The sequence below is a fragment of the Poecilia formosa genome, unplaced genomic scaffold (genome assembly GCF_000485575.1).
Source record: "Poecilia formosa unplaced genomic scaffold, Poecilia_formosa-5.1.2 Scaffold32, whole genome shotgun sequence".
Lineage (NCBI taxonomy): Eukaryota > Metazoa > Chordata > Actinopteri > Cyprinodontiformes > Poeciliidae > Poecilia > Poecilia formosa.
In genome coordinates this window covers 2,066,157-2,089,580 of record NW_006799971.1, presented here as the reverse complement: position 1 = coordinate 2,089,580, position 23,424 = coordinate 2,066,157, and the positions used below count along the sequence as shown (strand labels likewise).

The window sequence follows — 23,424 nt, the reverse complement described above, 5'->3', positions numbered from 1 at the left end:
ATGTTTCCATTAGCTATGAGCCGCAACTCTCCAAATGAACAAAAATAAACAAATGAAAAATATCACCATGTGAAAACTTTCTGCATAGGATTTCTGCTAGTCTTATATGAAAATTAGCATTTCAACAAATGAGCTCTGAATCCCAATAGGTACCAAAGTCTCAAAAATTCAGAGGTTGTGTCATCCAAAACAGAAAAAAAACACATTTTCACATAAGCCTGTCACTTTAACAAATTTTACTTAGCATAAAAATTGAATCATAATGCAAGTACACAATCTCAAAGATCAAGATAATTTAAAAAAAATTAAAAAATAACAGTGGAACTGGAAGACATTTTAAATATTCAGAATATATAAACCAAACAAACACATATAAAATTGATTATGAGTCTCTGCAAATAAACATATTAATCAGACAAGGGAAATAAGTAAAACTGGTGGTTAGAATTTTTGTGAAAAGATGCAGCCATACTACTGGGTGTCAAATGTTTGCAGCATTTTTAGAAACGTTGGCTTTTTAATGAGACTAAAGGACATCTCTGGCAATTAGGAAAACCATCTTTTGAGCTGACCTTTACGTATTTTGTGTGTTGATTAAACACCTCAGTGACTGTGGAATGTGCTCAAACATGTAGACGAGCTAGCAACACAATACAAGCAAGTTGAAAAATGTCAAACTTTTGTCGCTGTTGTTGCTATGGCATCCCTTGAGTTGGGCGGGATACTGACACTTGTTGCTGTCATTTATCGCTACCCATATGTTGAGCTAATTACTCCAAGAATGTGAGAAGAGGAAGAGTCAGATTATGCATCAGAGTGAAACTTTTGTCATCCAGTTTTCTTGGTAGAAAGAGAACAAACACGACGAAAACAGGCAATTATCAACCTCATTTTAATTCATCATTTATTTGTTGCGATAGACCTATTTTGACCAAATGGATTCATTAGAATCTCTGCCAGGATTTGCCATGGAGACTTGAGCTTTAGGCGAGTTAATGGATAAGTAAGAGAAGATTGGGGTTGTGCCTGAAAAGCATGAAGGAAGAACTCTCCAACGCAGCAACTTGAATGGATGGCTCAGCTTTAAGGTCTCCCTTTCTGTGTTGCAGTGTTAAGAGCTACATGCAAGACAGAAAACATCCCAGGGGAATAACTGAAATGTGCATTACAAGATATTTTTAGTCAGAATGGCCTGTAATTAATAAAAACCGAGTGTTGGGGTGACCTTTGTGTCTTGTGACAAGTAATTAGGAGAGCATTTACCACGTCAACAAGACTAATGGATTTTTTGTCATTTGCTGCTGAAACTTTCTGTGGTCAAAAAGTCAGACTAACTCAAAACGGTTCTCATAGGGTATTTTTAAAAATAATATGCAGCAGGGGTTGTCAAAGTGTGGCAGAGCCAACTCACCCCGTCCCCCTCAATCACCCTTCCTACTACATTATTAGGGTTCCAAGCCCACAGAGGGGGCAGAACAGGCAACGGAAGGCAGGCCTGTTTGCCTGCTTCAGGAAACTGCTTGATCTTGAAGAAGTGAGGACTGAAATGTACAATTCTTGATCGACAGGCAGGGCATGGGCTTAGGTTAAATTGTAACGGCAACACCAAGTGGTGGAAGACAGACGCTTATCACCTTTAACGACTGAGTGCAATCCAGTCAATTTGACTGCTCCAAGCAGAGCATGGAACCCTTTGTAATTGTACAAATTTTTCCTTATTAGTATTTTTACTTTCTGCTAAAACACATTGGGCTGAAGAACCAGAAAATGATGGAAGACATCTAATATGGTAGAGAGAGCTAACCACTACTCAGACAAAGGATTAGCAAAAGTCAATGTGTTTTAGCTAATAATTTTTAAACTATAAATCCTACAATCAAAAACCTTGAATCGTCTTAATCCTTGGATGATTCTGCACCACTTTGCTGTTGTGCATCACTAGCACAAAAGTTAATTGTCAATCAGTCAAGTCTATTTGTGTAGTAAATTTCATCAACAAGGCAATTCAAAGTGCTGTACATGATAAAAACACAAAAATAAAAAGTCATAAAAACAACATACAGTCACCACTTGAAAAGCCAATAAACATTATATTTGTTGAGTCAGAGCCATTATCAGAATCATAAATACACATCAAATATGTTGTGCACATCTTCATCACATTTTATTATTACATAAGAAATTAATACATATATTTTAATAAAGAATTAAACATCCCTGTGTAATGATTTTTTTGGACATTTTGGTGATAGGGACACTGTGGGATCAAAAAGTTTATCTCTGCACAATCATTGGATTAAATTACACCAAACTTGGTGCAGATGTTCCAGACAGCACCCTGAGGCCACAGCCTGAATATGATTATGGAGTGTGTTGTATGTTGCCTCACATTTGATCAAATCTCAAAGTTGAGTGAGGAAAAATCACACATCATAAACAAGTAGAGGACAGTTTTCTAAATATGGCCACTAGGTGGCACTGTTACAAAAAATGTGCGTTTTTAACAAACATGAAAAGTCTAGATCTGTGGTCTGAGTTAAAATTTAAGCATTTAAGCACAGAAGACCTTAGCAAACTAAGAAGCTGCTTAGTTTGCTTTTGCCTTGGGCTTAGTTTGCTTTTGCCTTGGGCTGGCTCTAAATGTGACCAACTTTACAGAGCTTGTTTTAAGAACCCTGGGGAGAATGGACAAAGTGGAATGAAAAGGCAACCTACTACTACTTGAGCTTCTATTTTTTTCCCTTTTTCTGTCTCTCTTTTTTTCTTTAATCAATCTGCTTTTATAAACTGGGTCACCTGATTTCCTAAATAGCCAGTACAAAATGTGTCAGGATGCATTTAATGGAGAAACATGGACTTCTGTCATGTTCAAGTACTATAACACACAACGAGCACAAAGACATTTTCTGATTAGTCTGCTGAGCTGACCTGAACTAATGTTCTCTCCACACATTCTTAAGGGAAGAAAACTCTTTTTGTGTGTTTTACACAAACATCTACAACAATCAATATTGGACCTTTGAAAAATAAGTTTTTCAGACCTCTTCAGAATGTTTGTCAATGAGAGTGCAGGGCTTGGAGGCTTCCTCTGACTACCTACAAGATTTATTGGAGAATATGCTGGCCAGTCGACAAAAACTAATCCTAATCAAAGATTTCCTGCACTGCCTTATCTTTTATGTGGCATGAAAGCTCAAAATCTCCCACAGTGAAAAAGCTGTGCAATCTTTTGGCAGAGTTTGCAGGTGGCTACTTAAGAACTTTGACCGTGATTGGTATTTGTCGTTTCCAAGCCACAGTTATCACCTCCAATAATCCATTTAAGGGTTCCCCCAGAGGCCACGCATGGGAAAGTGGCAGATCATATTATACTCACAGAGTGGCAAGTGAGGCTCCAGCAAAGTCTTTTTTAATTTATTTAAAAAGCAATAGCAAGCAGCCTTCCACTGACTCATTCTCTTTTTGTCTTTGTAAAAGTAAACTCAAATGTTTGATGGTGTTATTAAGATATTATAAAGTAATGTCATGCAGCTCTGAGAACTGCATCCACAGCAGATGCAAATTTTAAAACTTAACAAAAAAAATCCCACAACAATCTAACTTAAGCCTCTTCAAATAGTTCCAGTTCTTATGTTTGTGCCTCATTATATGATGATTTTATAGGGGCATTTTATAGCACAGTCAAGTAACTATGTTAACTTCAGTTGTTAAAAATGCTACATAATCAAATTTGACTTAAAAGAAATTTTGACTTTGTAATTTAATTTCTTGAAATTGGGCCTTTTTCTTTAAGAAACTCTTCCTTTTTCTGAAACTCCGCCTCCAGGAAGTCATCACAATATGGCTCCTCTGTTAACCCTTTAACAAAGTGTTTACCAGCGTTTCACTGGGAAGTAGCTCTATGATTACCGCACACCTGTCCATCCTAAATCAGCAAGCCCAACCGGTCTGTCCACGAAACAAGATGTGTCGATGCCGACCAAAGACCTGCACTGAGTCGATTAGCAAGCCCCTCCTCACACACTATTATTTCCAAATTATGATGCCCATTCGTGCAGCTCTGAATTTTTGCGACATTTACCAATTTTTAAACACAAAAACACACTTTTTGTGATAAAAAAAAAAAAGACTTCCCCTGCGCTCCTGCCACCAGGATTAACAGATTTTTTGGGGGAAATCCTGCTTATAAATAAATTCTGGTACAGAATGTTTAATCAAACAACAGTTTCAGAATTTGCACATTGATGCAACCAGTTTAATGCCTGTTCGTGTATATTTTAAATAGAATTACAGTTTGAATCTCTTGACACCTCTTGGTTTAATGTCTGCATTACGTATTGTTTAAAGGTCTTCAAGGTGCAGCTGGGAAGAGAGTCCCCCGTATTGTTTTACGGTCATGGCTTTAAGTTTCTTAAAATAAAATATGACCAAATTTGGTTCCAATTGCTATCAGGTATTCTTATCTGACCAATAATACAAAAACTCTCAGCTACAGTGCTTGACAATTACAATACCAAGGTATTTACTAGGCATTGTGCTGCCTTAATTTTTCATTTTTTGCTGAACATTTAATGGCTTAAGTGGGTTTTTGCTAATGCTGAAAGGTTTAATGCCTTTGTACCTTGACAAATTACTGAACTCCCTAGTCAATTTAGAGCAATTTTAATGAATAAAAGCAATTTTATGACATATTTCATGACAAAGATAGATGGAGAAATTGACAATGATATAAAGATGGAGTCAATTTAGGGTTAGGTTAGAGCAATCTGTGACAGTCGGTGTAACAAAAGTTCTCATTGTGAGGTTTTTGAGGCATTCACTTCTGAATGTCACTCACTCAGACCCATTCAGTCATTCATTTCCACCCTCCACCACCTCTCCAGCCTGTCCCTCATCTCTCCACGCAGACTGATGAGCAGCTCTCTCACTGGGGGAGTCAAAAAAATTAACTCCTATGAACTGACCCGATCCACTGACTGAGTAACCTTGAAACGTTCAGAAATTCACCCCTTCCGTCAGTCGGCTGCTGCCTTAAAGGTAGCGGTCATGCTTGGGGACATGTGGATTTTATTTACTCCATGGCTAAATGGAGTCAACACGCTCGGCCACACAGATTTCATTAAAGTGCCTTGGCAGGTTTAGCTTAGTGCAGTTTAAGTCAGAGGGAGTTACAGAACCTGAGATGAAACATGAACTCTCATACATAAGCAATATGTGGAGGCAGGGAAGCAAGGAGGGGATCCCCAAAATAAAAACAACCACAGGCGAAGACAAAAGGTTATTACATTATTTTGTTAGATTAAAATAGATCAATTAAATGTGTCGGCAGTATTGATCCCACTACCTGTCAGCAATAATATTTTATCACATTTTAGGGCAGTGTTAAGTAAAATCGACTCGTACCTCATGTTCTAAAGTTATTCCCACATCAAAAACATACATGTGTTGCCTTGATTCTTTCACACAATTTTGAAAAATCCTTTAATCTCCCCTGGCAACCACACATGTGTGCAAAACACCTAGATGGACCGAGTTCCGTCTTCAAGACACAGCTCTTCCTCAGAGCTACAGCTTCCAAGTTTCTGCTTCATTGAACACCCATAACCCGCAACTTCCCAACCCAGCTCCTTCAGACTAGCCAGCAGGAATTAGCAAACACCTGGTGGAGCTACACATCTATTGAGCTCAGTATAGGAACCACTTCTCAGTGCAATGCTGGTAAAAACGTTGTTAAAGGGTTAGAAGAGGATCACTTTCTGAAGGCGAAGTCACAGAAAAAGAAGAAGCTTTTAAAGAGACAGAGGCTATATTTCAGTGCATTAAAGTAGGAAGTAAAATTTCTTTTAAGTCAGGATTTCCCCCAGTGTTTTATAAGCCTGGCAAGTATTTTTAAAATGGTTGCATTTTTTAAGCCTTTATTGTTGGTGTTCCAGTGTCAGTCTTCCAATAACACATAATTATCAAATGATATTTCCACATTTCCTGTCAACTTTAAACATTTTTTAACTGAAAAACACGACGGGGTGCTGGATGAATGACTGACTAAGCACCCAACCGCCGGGCCTTTTCTGTGGAAAACCTTGTAGACCATATTTGATATAAAGCATTTTTATGCTATATATAATATTTTCAACTGAAGCTAACATAGTTGCTTGATTGTGCTATAAATTGGCACCATGTGCCTGGGAAACACATACTGCCTCTTTCAAAACTAAACAGCTAAACGTATTCACCCCTGTCCAAATCTGTGTCCACTGTAATCCTTTCATCCAATAAAAGAATGGGTTTTAATCCACCTTCGGCTCTGCAGCTACTTAACTGGACGCTGTTGGAATGACACCTGGCTCCAATTGTGCTTGAAAAAACTGTCAGATATGAAATATATTTTTGTGCATCAATCCACGGCGTCTTGTAGGACAGGCCGCTACCCTTGGGGTTATTAAATTTGTTCCTTTGTGCCAGACGAGTAAATCCATTACAAAAGCCAGTTGGAGGGACGTTTGCTGCCTACCTGCAGGTTGTGTCTCTCCAGTCTCATCTCCAGAATGTTATTCTGCTCTTCCAAACGCTGTCGATCCTTCTCCAACTCTTCAATTTTTTGCCTGGAAATTGCAATTACAACCAAAATAATCACCATTACAGAAAATGTGTGTGAGGACAGGGTCTGTTAATAAACCATCATCAGAGCAACCATGGTTTTCATATGACTTAGAATTTCAGATTTTATATTAATCAGGATCTCTGAAGATTTCAGTAAAAGATTAAAAAAAATAAACAATATATATTTAAAAGGCGAAGTATTATGTAAAAATCTAAATTTTTCTGCTTTACATTATCTTATTTTATTCCCTCATCAAAAACATAACTGGCGTATCTGGAGACAGAAAGATATCTTTCAAGCACATATTTGTCTTAATGTTGATGATTACTCCATATAGCAACTCAAAACTCAGAAATAAATCATAACTTATTGCTGAAGAAGGTGGCTATTAGACTGCTGTAGTCAAGAATGTTAACGGAAAGACGATTGGAATGAAAAACGTGTGCAAAAGAAGAATAACCATGGTGTTGGCTCAATGTGTTTCATCAAGTTGATTAATCCAGGTCTAAAACTTAGATAATTAAAGTGAACACCCTTGTTGAAATCCTGCAGAGACCCTGAGGAATTACAACTAGTCAAATAAGTTTAATACCTTAGTATGTTGACCTCTTCTTTGTTTGCTGAAGAGCTGCAGTCAGCTGAAGAAGCCAGTTGTGTCTTTACAGTCTCCAACTCATGCTCCAGCTAGAACAGACAAAAGAAAAAATGATCTGATGAGTGCACCAACATTACACCAATGGGCCGTAAGCCCAGCAGAAGCCTGCAGACAAATCCCTGTGAAGTCACATTGCAAAGTGACGTTACGAGCCCCATCCAGCTCTCCACTGTCTGCTCGCAGACGACGACTATCATTGGTTCTAGTTGTGAAATTATCAACGTACAGTGATCCCTTGCTATAACGTGGTTCACCTTTCGCGGTCTCGCTGCTTTGTGGATTTTTTTTTTGTGCAGTTTTTTTCACAGTGCATTGTGTTCTGCATCCTGATTGGCTAAACAGTCTCCGAGCTCCTTCTCTACCTGTGTGCCAATAACGTTACGGTATTTAAATATAAGTAATACAGATTGGAAATTCAGGAGACAAAAGCTGAAAACTTTGAATGCCTGCTGGAAAAAACTGTGGCCAGAGGCAGCAAAACCTGACCGGCGGAGGCTCGCTTGACGAGATCCGTCGCTCTGCCATAGATACAGCTATGAGTCTCGCGGGGCAGGTTGGACGAGACGCTTTAATGACATGACTCCAAATCACATTAAGACCCGATTGATGCACACGCACATCCACTGATCTGAAAACAGGTTTTGTTCTTTGGTTTTAATGTAGAGTATTTAATTATGCTGTATAATAATTGTAAAAACTAAGGTAACTACTTCGTGGATTTCACTTATCACGGGTTATTTTCGGAACGCAACCCCCGCGAAAAACGAGGGATCACTGTAATATGCTAAATCTTAAATGCACAGCTGATGTATAAAAGAAAAAGGGATGGGATGCTTTGCTATTAATTGTGAACACTACAACTAAATAAAGTACAAAGGTATCACATTTCATTGGTCAAGAAAAAGTTTTATTTACAAAACAATAAAAAGGACAGGGAAGTACGCCATTTATGCTAGCTTGACTTTGACAACATTTGATGGAGATGTGCCACAGTGTGTTTAGATTCAGTTAAAAAAAAGAAAAAGATGACCAACAAACACCGACTCTCTGACAGATCATCAGTAGAACAGGAGTTTAAATTAGCTAATCAACCACCTCTGTGTTTGGACGATCACTTATTAATAATCGCAAAATAAACATCAAGAAACGTGATTCTTTAACAGACTGAATGTTCTGTTCTTTGGGTGAGAAAATTGTATGTTTTTTATGTTGGATCTTGATACACTGGTGGAGCTGTTGTCAGTCCATTGCCATGGCAACAGACCTGTGCATAGCATAGCATACACAGAGAGCAAGAAAAATGAAGAATAGGAGTGATTTAGAGTTGCTCTTTGCTGATTTTTCTGGGCCGCCCAGCCAGAAAAACTAATAATTAAATTAAGAATACCTACATCTCCAGGTTTCATTTAGTTAGCATAATTATTCTACCACGGCAGTGCAGCTATGGGTTGGCATATAAAAGGGCTATCGGATAAACTGTGAAGTCTAGTGCATACTTACCTTTTGCAGCTGCAGTTTGAGCGTCCCTGTCTCCTCTTGTGCCTTACTGAGCTGAGCCTGAATTGGAAAAAAAGAGAAGCAAGTGTTTCTAACACAAAGAGTGAAAATTTACCTATTTTAACGCATCATTTCCCTCAGGGTATTATAAGCACTCCACTTACCCAATGCCAGTATAGGCATCATTTATTTACTTTAAATAGGTTATTTAACTCTTAACAGTTTAGCAAAGACAGATTTATAGATGACTTATTGAACTGGGTGTGAAGCCTGGACCTCCTGCGCCATCACAAATTATTATAATGCGGTTCTGAAAACCCACTAAAAATGGCTTTTCAGAAGCCTGTACCAGCATTTATATGATCTCCGTGAAGGAGAATACTGCACCAATGTAGACACCAAAAATAAAAGCCTGGGTGCTTGTTTGGGTCACTCAGTGCAAACCTTAAATCTTAAAACTGTCAAGGAATATCAAGCATAAGAAATATGCAAAGAGAAAAAAGAAGAAGAAATAAGTTAAAGACAGTCGTCACACACCTCCATCTCTGCATTGTGATTTTGTGTCCTCTGCAGAACGTCTTCTGCCTCTTTGACTCGTTTACTGAGTTGAGGAGAATACTCGTTTGACGCTAGCTCACTGTCGTAAGACTCCAGTATAGCACGCATGCCATCACGTTCCTGGAACACAAACATTCAAGCAGTCATGCAGCAGCAAGTTTAAAGACCGAGGTTTCCCTCAGTGTACGATAAGCCTGGCGGGCCACCAGGCTAAACATTATTTATTATAGGGGTTTCTTACACACCAGTGACAATGATAGCAAAGGCAGGCTAAAGAGTTTCTTTGGTGAAACGGCTGGAAGCACCATGGCAACGTGTGGTCAGGATTGGACACTGAGGTCAGGTGTGTTTCTTTATTTACTAGAGCTCAGTAACCACTTCCTGTCTTTATTGGTCTATATCCCAACAAATTTAGTGAATTTTTAAGACTTTATAGATGGTGTTTAAATGTTGTTAAAGTGTCTTCCAATTACAAACAATTACCAAGTCACATTTTCAAATTTTCTTTCAACTTTAAAAACATTCTTTAACTCCAAAAACACAGTGCACTCTGAATGGCTGCTCTAGGGCCCCAACCATTGAGCTTAGCAAATTTTCTCAAGGAAACCCTATAAACACCAAAGACATGTCTTTTCTAGCAGTCATTTTACAACACATACAATCAACTGACCATCTCCCACTAGGCTGCTAGGTGAGGGGCAGTGCTCGACGATTCTGAGGTTACAATCAGAAGGTTTTACAGACACCAAAATACATTACCTTATTGCCAGAAAACAGCTGGATGGTGTTTTGTTTTGTTGGGGTTTTTTTATGCTTGGACTGCTTCTACAAGCAGGAGAGACCCAAATGGAAGTACATAAACATGCTTTAACTATGTCAGGATTCTGTGTGTTTGATGAATGTGCTTTCTGTAAATTCTTCTTTTGCCGTTCTTGCTGTATTACATATTCGACACTGATGCCAATCAGAGCAACTGCAGTTGGTTTAGTTCTCAACTTCGAAGAATTTGTCTAATACGATGACTGGCTTGCTTCAAAGTGGGACTAATTATTCAGCTGAAAAGACTTCAACATTAACAAGTTAACACATCTGATAAATCAGAAAACTTTAGCACATTAATATTACATAATATAGATTAATGAATCTACCTATCTTGACCTGAAAGCCTCTCTCCCACTGAGGGTCAGCAAGTTCACAGCAACGCATCTCGACACATGAGGAGCATCAAACGACAGCAAAAGACAAGTTTTTTTCCCAGCATAATATGTCTGAATGCTGAAAGCAGCCAGTATTACTTATTAATCTTTCTGTCAGAAATCATGGACAAAGTGGAAACGCTATGCAGAGAAAAACATGCAGATGAGCATGGAGATGACCAGGGGCAGCTGCCGCGCAAATCTCCTCCAGAGCCATCCCTCCATACAGAGCCATAGAGGGTAAAATCCCTCTGGTGGAGTGAGCTAGGAGACTCCCCTAGAGGATCCCAACCAGCAGATATATGAGAATATAAAATAGTCTCACACAACCAGTGTGAGAGACGCTGAACAGACAGAGGACTTCCAGCTGAGTTATCTCTGTAACGCAAGAACAGACACGGGCAGCGGCGAAGTGCAGCCGTGAGCACTACGTAACATGAGAGCGCATAGACGGGGCAGAGGAGATGAGAGAGCTTTGAGGATGAAGAGAGAAGCCAGGAAGAGTCATGGCTCTCTGAGTGAAATCGTCTTCAAGGAGGAGTGCGCCTGCAATGAGACTTGCGGGAGCAGTAATTAGCAAACACCTGGTGGAAATGTGCAACTGCTGACCTTTTCACACAAACTACTTCTCAGTCCAACGTTCCTAAGAACGCTTGTAAATGGGATCATGGAAGAGCATTGTTGTGAAGAAGTGGTGAATTGGGAGCGTCAGAAAGGGTAGCAGGTTCTTAAAGAGACGGGAGTTCATTTCATGTCAGATTCACCTGCAATGCCAGGTCAAATTTCTTTGAAGTTGTTTTTGATATTCACAGCATTTTCATTACAAGTGAAGGTAAAAGTGACTAAATTGTGCTTTACTTTCTGGATGTAAAGGTTTAACGAAAGCACAAAACAAACTCCAATTAAATAGAGCACAAAAACTTATTGAATAATTTTATTTTAGATTTCAAGTAAACAGACAAATCCCCTAGAGATTGTTAAACAATGTAAATGAATGTTATGCATTTGGAACTTGCTAACACAATGCAAGCGCTCAAGGTAATGTGCAAGAGGGAATAGGAAACTAAACATCACTAGGAACACAAGTAAAAACCAGACAGAACAAATACGTTTGGAGGTCAGCGTTTGCTCCAAATACCAACCAGGAGGGCTTCCAGCTGTTTGTCTATTAACCTGCAGGGAAAATTCAATTCATCACTTTTCTGTGATAAAATGAAAAATTTAATTTAAAAACAAACATGGAGCGGGAGAACAGAGTGATAAAACTTATTGCTGTTTTCACCATTTATTGTTGCCAAATTGCTTTTCTGTCAACCTCATCTGGTGGCTAAAGATTTCTGTGCCCCAAATGGGTCAGTCTGTCGTCCCGCAGAGTTACATACTGTAGGTGATGGTAAGTGTGGGTATTTAGTGGGTGAAGCCTTAAGGTAAAGATAAAAGATAAAGATAAAAATCAGTTATTTGAAATTGAAAAGAAATGCTGGACTAGTGAGCGAGCCATTTAAAAAGCTTCATGCGCGTGACACAGAGGCCGAGCGGTGAACCTTCCAGCAAACAGACGAACCATTATGTTCATGTCGCCATGTTACATCATAACATCTCCTATAATTAAAGGGGCAGATTTAAGTAAAATAGTTGTTTTTGAGCCTTGCATTTTGTAATTTCCTCACCAAAAACATAGTTTATTGTTGCCGTGATTCTTTCATGAATGTTTGAGAAATCCTTTAATCTCCATGGCAACCAATCAGCTGTGCAAAACACATGGTTGGACCTATTTCCGCCTTCAGGGCGCAGCTTCTTCTTAGAGGTCCTCACGCATGATTCCCCATAGTCAGTTCCTTCAGACTAGCCAGAAGAAATTAGCAAACACCTGGTGGAGCTATGTACCTGCTGAGCTCATTATAGGAGCTACTTCTCAGTGAGATACTGGGTTTTTAGAGGACAGATGTCGTGATGACTTGCTGAAGGTGGAGTTTCAGAAAGAGCAGGAGCTTTTTAAAGAGACAGAGGCCCAATTTCAAGGCGTTAAATTACAAAGTCAAATTTATTTTAAGTCATATTTAATATTTATATAGCACTTTTACAACAACTCAAGTTAAAATAATTAAATGATTGTGCTATAAAATGGCGCTATGTAGCTGAAAAATACATAATATTGCCGGTTTAAAATGTGTTGTCTTGTTTATTCATTTGAAGCCATTTCTTAACTGATTTGTTTTCCAGATGAAGAGCATATTTAGAACCTCGTCATGATGTCACCATCATCTCATCCAGTTTATGTTTGATCCTCTACGTTTTATTCTGCATTATTGTAACTGATCAAAGTGCCTGGAGTAAGTAACATCACAGATCATTATTTATTCCAGTATCCCTGCAATCATGTTCTGTAATATCACAGCCGGAATTAAATAATGTAGTTTTAAACAATATTGGAAGGAATCCTAAAAGGTTTCCAAGTATGCCTTTTTAAAAGACAGTTATCCCTGGTATTGGCAAATACTAGGGATGTATGTAAACTTTTGAATTTGAGGAAAGTTAGAAGAAAATCTCAGAAAAACAAGTTTTCTGGAATTTGTGTTTAAGTTTTTATTCCTTTATTGTCATTGTGCAAGAAAGCACAACAAAAGTCTAAAAAAAAAAAGAAAAGACAACTCTTGAAGGCACTGAAAATAAATAAATTAATTAAGTGTATTTAGATCCATAAATATACTTAATTAAATAGCATAAATATACTTAAAAATATGGTAAAAATAGACAAGCAAGCAGAATGTTAAGAGAATGATGACCAGGGTTTAGATGAATTTGCGTTGTTCAGGGCAGAAACAGATTTTAGCAAACAGAATTTGTATTTAGCGAACAGAAAAATTTTTGATTATTCTAATTCTTATTCTAACCTAAAACAAGAAAAGTTTGGTCTGATTTAACTTCAGATGCTGATCCAACGTATGTAAATATCTGCTTTCTGTGTGTGATTAGTGTGCTTAGAGATTGTAAGTGACCTGGGGAATAACACATGCTGAGAAATCGATATCACACGGCGGTCTAGTCAAATACTGCAGTGGGAAGAAGCACGGGATACAAGCCAGAGGAGTCACATGATGTCCAGCGGCCAGTTTGGAAAAGCAAGAAGTGATGGGAGAACGGAGAATTCTGTGCAGGTCTTAAGATTCAAGTCCCTCCTGCGGCCAGTTTTTGAAGTAACTTGCTGATTTTTAGTTCTTGGAGTGTGTGCGTGTGTTTTTTATTGATTGCCAGGTACCTTGGTTAACAAAAGTAGTCGTTTCTGTAGTCGTCGAATGAGCGCATCCTGAGCCTCTCTCTTCTTCTGCTCCTCCACGGTTCTGCCGCACTGCTGGGTCAGCTCCGCTCCGGCTTCAGACTGGGAATGCGCCAAGCTCCTGACTCTGACGGGCAACACAAATGAATAGCCGGGGGAAGAGATTTTTGTGTGCAAAAGTGGAGGGAAGGGTAAAAAGAGAAAGCAGATTGACTAGGGCTGGATGTTCAGACAATTTGGGAAGAGCAATTTAAAGCCAATTTCTAATAATATTTCCTCAAAGACAACCTGCCTACCTGTCTGCCTGAATGATGAGCGTCTAGAAATCATTTGAGACAGATATTTGTGTCAAGTCTGATCAATAGGACAATAATTACAGCGAAGGCTAATAATTACACTGCAGAAGTCCCTTTGCAGATTCTGGCCCATTCATCATCTGGCGGTTTTGCTGTGTTTAATGTGTCGTAATGAGCCCAAAACGCTCAGCACAGGAGAAATGCTTGTTAACCAACAAAATCTGGACACGAGCGCAGCATTAATAACCGACAGCATGCATACAGTCCCTACAGATACCACCTCAGTCTAAACAGGACGAGTTTAATTAGTAAATTCCTTTTCTCAAACAATCATAACCTCACACACACACACCAACGGCTGCCGTCAGGAGTGCTATCAGAGTCAGGACCACTTTAATTAACTTTGTGACAATTAAAGACTTCACAGAGATAGACTCTTAATAGATGCATGAAGAGAGAGAGAGAAAGAGAGAGGGAGAAAGAGAGAGAGACACAATGCAAACAGAATGAGAGAAAAAAGTCTGAAACAAGAGAGATAGGGGGGGATTGTGTGTGTGAGTCAGACGGTGTGTGTTACCGGCTGCTGAGTGTGTAGTTCTGCTCTTTCAGAGCAATTTCTCTGTGCTGGATCTGAATCACCTCCCTGGACAGATCCTCCGGTTTCCTGCAGACACACAAAGCTCTGGGTAGTGAGCGCATGCATATGCAGAGAGATCACAAAAAAGAAAAAGAAAAATATATATATATCTATGAGAGACAGAGCAGAGAGAATGTTAGAACAAAGAGCCGTCACTCCATTCTGTTAGCCACTGGGAGGCTTGGTAATAAACAGTTAAATTCAAATTATTATAGAAAATAAAGTCATTCAGTAAGTTATGGTGACATGTAAGAATGACATTTCACCAGAATGAATTTTAACTGAGCCAATCAGGAAGAGGAGAAGTTGTGAACAATGATGTTGATTTTCTGCACTGTCTTAGATTTGTAGTCTGCCTGAAGTTTTAGCAACAGCAGCAGAGGCAGTGAATGAAGTCGTTCAGTCCATGTTGGCCACATTTCCAAATATTAAATTAATATTAACAGTCATCTTGTTCAGCTCGGCACTTCTCTCTTTGCAGTGGAAGACGTTGTTTACAGTACAGGCAACTTACAGTAAGCTTCTTAGAGTGGAACTGGAACATAACAAACGTTATGGGGAAATGTTAGCGACTGAACTAAACATGATGTATGTTTGAATTATTCCAGAAGGACAAGGTGGGTCTCTGTCTCAACTGTTATTGTTTACATCACAACGTGTCTATACACTTCCGCCTTTTAATATCAGTGGCTGTGGCTCGGAGTCCATCGCATGCGGCTCACTTTCTAAAGCTGTTTTTTAACCACAGTTTCACATAACCTGGGAGGTTGATGGCTTCATGTCGGAGAATTGGTAATGATTTGTTCGACAGCTCAGACCTCAACTTTTCTGTTTTCTCTCCTCTACGTCATGTACTATGTTCACGTGACTAGCCTAGCATAGCATAGCCTACTCACCTCTGACTGAAGCATCGATACAGGTGTAGATAAATGTCCACCAAGGCCAATTAAAGGGGGAGTACCTTTACTTTATTAAACTGGTTGCATTCTAGAGCAGTGTTTTCAGAAAACTGTCTGAAATTTTTGTTTTCTGTTTTCCAATCATTTAATTTAAAAATAAACATAAAAACTGTGGGAATAAATTAAAATATGATGTGATCAATAGAATATATATATATATATATATATATATTTTTTTCTAATCAAACAGGGGATTGTGATAAAAAATTGTATTATCTGTTAATAATACAATTTTCCACCACAGAACTGGGGGTGGCAATATAAAATCCAATGCAGTATTTATCTTAAATAAATGCAAAAAACGATTAAATATTGAACAAAAAACATTCTACTTATTTACATATACAGAACATATGGAAAAGTTTGGGAAGCCCTGGCTCTGGACTAACCATGACAAAGCAAACTGTGCTGACCACCTTGGTGTGCAGCCTCATCATATCAAACCTCCCTGATGTCAGGCCCAGCGCTGAGGCTGGCCTGGCCGGGGCGAAGCCAGCTGTTGAAAACACATGGGAGAGCAGATGCCGTCTGCTAGAGCAAATCAAACACGAGGTTTCCAATTCGACCGGTGCTCCGGGTAGAAAGCTCTCACTTTGTTTTGTGCTTCATCATGCAGGCACCTTCCAGCTTTTTTTTTTTTTTTTGACCAAAAATAATGTGCAGCACCTGGTTCTCCATCGACAAACGGTGTAAAACAAACTGGATATATTGCATGGTGTGGATGTGTTCCACCTAGTCCAGAGATGATCCTATAGTAAATGGGTTGATGTGTATTAACGTGTGCATGCATGCGATGCGCAGATCTTCAGTGCATACAACATGTCAGAACTGCTTCACTGCTCACATGGAAACCTCAGTCTGTTTAACAAGTTGGCCAGGCGTTTCAGTGAGCTGAGGTGCAGTCGTTTAGAAAGACTACAGCTCCACCTAGTGGTCTTTCTTTGTATTTCATTAGAAAGACATTGATGATAAATGTTTTTTTAAAGAGGGCTCTTCTGCTCATTGACACCATCATACTGACCTTATGTTGAGTCCTGTAGACTGTCCGATGTTTTCCCAGGCCTGCAGCTTCTCAGCCAGCCTCTAAAAGTGACCAAATATCATTTACTGTCAGAGCAAAGGCAACAATATTCATTTATGTGTACAAAAAATGTAAAATATCTACCATTTACCATCTACCCAAACAAAATGGTAATTTTGTTTGAACAGTTTAAAATTATACATTTACCAGAAGAAAACAAATCATTTATATTCTAATGAGTAGGACTTTTTTTTTTATTTCGAAAAAACTAAAAAGTACATTTGATATTTTAGTGGTGGCTAGGAGTTTGAAACTCCTGGTTTAGATTCTCAGTTATTCTCGTCTGAATCTAGTATCCACATCATTTTTTGTAGTTAACTGTGACAGCAGACAGACAGACAGACAGTTTACCTCTTTCTCCAGCTCTATGTTAACCAGCTCTTCTTTTTTCTTCTCCATTCTCTCCAGTTTCCTCCTCAGTCCCTCCACCTCCTCCTTCAACAGGCTGCAGTTCTCCCTGCTGTCCCTGTTCAGAGGAGAAACCCAAAACTCCTCATCAATCGCAAGAATGAAATGTTTGGTCTGCCATCAAAATGTGTTCAGTTACTGTTCATAGAGACAGTTGTCACCTAACATACTGTAGATGACAGCAAATACATATTATTAATAAAAGGAGTTATCACTTCCAAGTTTGACATTACATGTCTGAAGAATGTGAGAGTCCAAGCATAATCTATAATCAAAGGTTAGAAAACTGCAAGAAATTTCAGCCATACGGGTCTCCTTACAAATAAAGCAGTGGAATAAACACAAATAAAAGAAAGCAAATGGACCTCAGGAAGGCGTTGTCTTCCCTGAGACGCTTCAGCTCTTTTTCCAAATCTGGAACTCTCGCCACCTCGGACTTCACGCTCTTCACAATGGCGATATCCTGTTCCTGGAGGGCTAGACGTCTCTCCAGCTCCTGCAAACTCGGACAGAAAATCAGTCAGAGCAGAGCTAAACTACTCTGAACTGAAAACAATTAATACAAACTGAATGATTTTATCGAGTCTGAAAACTGAGGGAAAAAACTAAAACTAGGGTTTCTTTTTCTCTTCTTGTCCTTATGCAGCTACTCACGAGCTGAGTTTTCTACAACTTTTATGCGATATAAAAATCACCATGTCATCGTTATCATCGTTATTTTACTGACTCATTTTAACCTACAAAAGTTTGTGCTATGCTCATTTTAGGAGAAGTGTGAAAATGGGTCAAAAATGTGAAAAAACTTCCAAAAGTATTTCTATCACTTGAACCTTGACATGTTGGTCATGTAAAATCTGAAAATATCACTTAATATTACAGGGATTTTATGTAAATAAGCCAACAAAAAGAAAATTAATTTTGAAATTGTGGGTTAATGATATGTGGTTTTTCTATTAAATTTAATAATTTTTGTATTTATTTCTCATTACCAGTCTGACAGGTTGCCTGTAGTAGTAAATTAATCAGTGTAATCGTGTCCATCTGTGACTAATTTATCTCAACATAAATACAGCTGATCCGTTTTGGGCTTTTGTCTGCAGAGCTGCTTCTAGAAAGCATTGACTTGGTGGGCATTAATCATGCTAGATACTTTCTTTTTCTTTATTTTTAACAGAAAGTTTTGGAACTCATGTAATGTAAAAGTAAAAAGTTGGATAAAGTGTGTGTGTAAGTGCAATGTACCTTGATTTTGATGATGTGCTCTGAACAAGAAGACTGTTCTGCTTGGAGGCTTTGGCAAAGCTGAGAAGCTTCTAAATACTTCCTGGGGATAAAAAGAGGAATTGTGTGTGATTAACATTTTGCTCAGTGTGGAGGAGCAGGATGTCCAGGATGAAACTGGAAGGATCTCTGGACCTGCGCTGTAAGTCCAGCTGTTCTTGCAGCTCCTGGTTCTCCAGAGTTTGGGCAGAAATAGTTGCATCTTGGGTTTGAATCTTCTGGCAAAGGTCTCTGATTTCATCTCTCAGAGACGTGATGGTCTGGATACAGCGAGCAATTCAAAGATGGAGATCAAGAGAGATCAAAAATCTAAAATTTATTCTGTGTGTGTGTGTGTAACCTGGTCGGCTGTCATCAGTTTGGCGTCTCGCTCGTCCAGCATCTTGTTGAGGCCGTCCAGGTTCTTACGAAGAGAACCGTTTGCTTCCACCTGCTCTGACAGGTTCTTCCGTGCTTCTTTCTCTCTCTCCTCTAATGTTTTTATGCGCCCCAAAAGTTCCTGGTTGCGGTCAACTTCGTGCTGCAATATTTAAAAAAGTAAATAAATAAAAACTAGGTACTACTTGTGACGACAGAGTTGGCAGGCAAAAGTAAAAACCTGCAGCAAAAGTAAAAACTTGCAGCAAATACTATGAACTAGAAGCAAATATGCCTGTGCTTGATGTAGAGGAGAGCAATGTGGACTTAAAGTTTTATATTTTGTTGTACTTTTGTGAAAATTAAGAACTAATTATAACTCTTCTTTGAGCTGCAACTAAAGTTTATCTGCATGGGATACTAATCCCATACAGAAAAAAACAGAGCTGAATGAATTTAAACTATTTCTTTTTTTAAAACACAGATATAAATGTACTGAATTACACATTTATTTGATAACTGCACCAATACAGCACACTGAAATACACCACTAGCTTCACCAGCTTGGTCAAACGTATAAAAACAACTTTAATTTTTTCAGTCAGTGTCATTAGGAGAAGAACAGCCAATATAAGTTAAATTAAAAAAAAAAACCTAAAGCTGACAATAACAATAGGTTGACTATCTTGGTCAAACATGTAGCAATTAAAACAACAAACCTTCTTCCAAATGGTTCACTGAGTGCAATTAGGAATTTTAAATATAATGTAAAATAAATAAAGCATGATGTCACTCAGAGCACACAGAGTAGAATTAGACTGAATAGATCTGTCCTTACAGATTCCAGATGGTCAGATGCCCAATCTGGAATTTTTTCCAATATCGAGACTGATACAAACATTGATATCAAAACATCGATGCGTCTCTAATAGAAACTGAACTTGTCTCGTACCTCCAGGTTTCTAGCGCTTTCAGAAGCCACCTTCTCAAGTTCGAACCGAGCTCGTTTGTGACTCAGCTCCATCTGCTTCTTCTCCTGGTCCAGCTGCAGGTAGCGGTGCTGAGAGTGAACCCTCTCTGCTGCTTCCAAAAACTAACAATAAAAATACATAAAATAAAATCCAACTAGCCAATGTTAAGGCGAATTAGTGGTTTTGATAAGTTTAGCTCAATGTAAATGATTTCTTCGTACCTCCATGCTGCGTTTATAGTGAGGCTGCAGGTTCCCGCTCCCCGCCTGCTCTGACGGACGCTGTGGATGGTCATGGTGACTAATGAAGGTATTAAAGGACTTCAGGGTCGTTAAAATTGTGGTGTCATCTTCCAGATCCATTTGAAATGTCCCAGGTGTAATACGATGCTAATAAAAGGCAAAAAATATGAGTGAAAATCATCATAACAGTGATACCAAAAAAAAACACACACATGGATTTTATGGTAATCTTGAAATACCATCGCAGTAATCCTTAAGTGATTTTTAAAACTGATTTGTTTTTTAACACACCTGAATATATGTTGCACCACTAAGTTTGACAAAGAAAACAAATATATTGGACACTTTTCTGTAAGCCAGAGGTGTTGATGTGTGCATACATGGAGGTTTTCCTTTGAGTTAGAAATAATGTTTTATTATAGTTATTTAACTTTTCTACCATCCTTTTATTATCAACAAAATTGTGGGAAAAATAAAAATAACAAAATGTCAAAATATTCTGACAGTTTTGGTTTTTGCCAAACATTTCTTCTGTTCTGGTGTCCAAATAATGTATTGGTACTTTGTTTCTTCCTCACATGACTACCAACAAAAAACATTCTGGTTTCGTTGCTTTGCTTGGTGTAGGTTTTTAAATTATAACTAATTAATAATCCATAATGAAGCAGAAGGTTACTACTATACTGTCAATAGTTAAACAGCTTTATACACAGAAGCAGAAGGTTGTTGTGGGATGAACAGAAAAAAACCCATAAATATTAAGGCTTACCTAATCTGATTTAGCAGCTTTAGTGTGAAATAATATTTTACAAGAACTCAGCTAAAGTTAACCTGTTAAATCTAACCTCAACCTCAAAATGAAAAGACAGAAAAATTGCTATATATGTTTAGTCTTCGTATTTATCCACCGAGACAACCACATATTTATTCTTAAAAAGGAATTACCAGTGCATAAAAACTCAAGTGCCATAAGCCAACTTCTTTAACAAACTAGAAGAAAAGCCACACATTTAAGAGCTAAAACGTAGCTAAGTTCTCTGATTTAGCAGCTATTTTGTTTTTGCTGCGTTGCTCTACTGGAGTTGTTTTTCTAGTAAAGTACTCATAAACATGAGTTACAGTTTAAACTGACAAGTTAACGGCCACCCATAGCATGTTGTTCCCTAGCACAACATGCTAGGGAATTCTTATAAAACAAAACCTGGAAGTAATAAGACATTACCTTAGTGGTGCTCTTTGTAAACACAAAGCAGTTTGCTGTAGATTGATGTTGCTCCTGCTAGCTGTGTTAGCCGCAATGCACCGCTCTGAAAATCCCTCCAGTTTGATGAAGCTTCTTCTTCTTCTTCTTGTCGGAATGCAAGTAAAGTTTTGGGTCATTACCGCCACCTATTGGACTGGAGTGTGGCTCGGGATGCCAAATGCTAAACAGATTAATAAAAAAAAGTATAAATAAATAAATGAATAAATAAATAAATAAATAAATAAATAAATAAATAAATAAATAAATAAATAAATAAATAAACGATATTCTCTCCATTAAGTTTTCTTCTTAAGGTACCTCAACAAAAAAGAATAAGAGTCTGAACTAGAAACTTTGTCCAAAAGGTCTTAACAGTTGCAAATTGTTGTCTTGTAAGTTATGTACCAGTTTTTCATTGCAGAAAGAAACAGGTAGGTAGGCGCCTCACAGCCTAGATGAAGTCATCTTTTCAGATGAAATCTTTTGAAACAAACATCTGCTAACTTAACTGAGGCATTACAGTTATTGTAGAACATCCGGTAAAAATTCATAAATGGTCAATAAAAGCAGATAATTATAGATCTTTGAACATCAATGTTTGATCAGTTTTAAAAGATTTAAAGTAATTTCCAAATAAACTAAAAGCATCTTCATGGATCAGAGTTGATCAAGCTTATCCATGCCATTTCTATGAATTTCAATAATATATTGATCCCAGGGAGAAATTAAATTGATTAAATTTGTTGGCTAATGAATTTTACCATTTTTAACTGACATGCAGTTTAGTTTTTCAACTTTTTTCTCATTTAAAACAATAATGAGAACTTTGCTCTCCTTCAAATCATTTTTCCTTGATCATAAATCTGCTCATTTTGATTTAAAGTTATTTTATGGTTATTTTAGTTAAACTTGTTGAGTTTTAGATGCATTTTCAGGTGAGATGTTGTTTTCACTGTGCCTTTTTCACCAAGGCACTATTTTATTTTTTCCACCAAATAAAATAGTTTTTATTTTTCACTGTGCCTTGGTTAGGTCAGATCCAGCTTTCATCCAAAATAATCTCATATTTAAATTATTACCAGTTTTTATTTCAATAAATTCTTATTGTCTGTCTAATGTGTATGTCTACTGTTTGATCAAAATTAAGTGAGTTGTTAAGCTTACAGTACCAATTCTGTTCTTATATCAGACTTGTAAAAGCTAATAAAACATCCAGGGTAAAACATCCAGGGTAAAACATCCAGGGGTTGAATACTTTTTGTAGGAACTGACAGTTGTTTGTTTGTTTGTTTGTTTGTTTGTTTGTTTGTTTGTTTGTTTGTTTGTTTTGTTTTGTTTTTGTTTCCAGATTAAATGTATTGCTTGGGGAAGAAAAAGCCGACAGATGTGTTTAGTTTTTAGATCACTTTCCTTCATTCACCAAATGCTGTTCTTTTTCTATTTGTTTTTGGTTTCACATTTTTACTGTTTTTATTTTATATTGTAAAAAATATGTATTAAAAAAATTACATTTTAATTTTTGCATCCCTACTATTTAAACACCAGAGGGCGAGAGAGATTTATCTTCCTCTCTGAAAACTTTTCAAACTGGCAACTGATGCCACTCCTTATATCTGTGTTCTGGATATTTCTCATACAAGTATTTTTTATTTTTTTTTTTTTTTTTTTAATTAACATTGGAACTTATGTCAGTTCAGAAATTCCCACCATTAGTTTCAAAAGGTACAATACTATTACTGTTAGTAACATATTGATATGTGCTTAAAATAGCCCCATGTGCCTTGTAAATCCTGTTCTCAGTCTGTATCTTTGCCACTAATACTCATTTGTGTCATTCACTTCGAACTGGACACAGTTTGGAAGTAATTTATAAAAGCTCCATTAGTACTCCAGCTGGACAATAGTAGACAGCAGTAGAACAAAACCCCCTAAAAGGATTACGTTGTGCAGTTAACATTTATTTACACTTTATAAAACTTTTATCATGAGGTTTACTTTGTTGTTCTGTACAGGATTTCCCTCTGCTGGAGGAAGACAATTCATATTAGGTTCCTCCAGGGCTTCCTCCCGGAAACGCAGCTGAAACAATGCATCCACAACCACTGGCATTTCCATTTGAAGCCTAAGGATATCTTTAGGAAACACAGTGGTATTCTGCTTTCCCA

General features: G+C 37.8%; 1 protein-coding gene across 1 annotated transcript in view; it reads right to left on the bottom strand.

Annotated features, from left to right (window-relative positions):
- The window catches only part of mad1l1 (mitotic arrest deficient 1 like 1), a 46,552-nt gene extending 25,174 nt beyond the window's left edge, over positions 1-21,378 (bottom strand). Inside the window, exons 1-15 of the mRNA XM_007549669.2 lie at positions 21,239-21,378; positions 19,996-20,163; positions 19,756-19,896; positions 18,787-18,966; positions 18,582-18,706; positions 18,408-18,489; positions 17,531-17,661; positions 17,109-17,223; positions 16,698-16,759; positions 14,658-14,744; positions 13,767-13,911; positions 9,291-9,431; positions 8,757-8,813; positions 7,194-7,285; positions 6,512-6,602 (exon numbers count right to left, since the gene is read on the bottom strand). Of these exons, the coding sequence (XP_007549731.1) occupies positions 6,512-6,602; positions 7,194-7,285; positions 8,757-8,813; positions 9,291-9,431; positions 13,767-13,911; positions 14,658-14,744; positions 16,698-16,759; positions 17,109-17,223; positions 17,531-17,661; positions 18,408-18,489; positions 18,582-18,706; positions 18,787-18,966; positions 19,756-19,896; positions 19,996-20,136 (1,590 nt within the window). The 5' untranslated portion in view covers positions 20,137-20,163; positions 21,239-21,378. The remainder of the gene's footprint in view (positions 1-6,511; positions 6,603-7,193; positions 7,286-8,756; positions 8,814-9,290; positions 9,432-13,766; positions 13,912-14,657; positions 14,745-16,697; positions 16,760-17,108; positions 17,224-17,530; positions 17,662-18,407; positions 18,490-18,581; positions 18,707-18,786; positions 18,967-19,755; positions 19,897-19,995; positions 20,164-21,238) is intronic.
- Between the last annotated feature and the right edge of the window lie 2,046 nt (positions 21,379-23,424).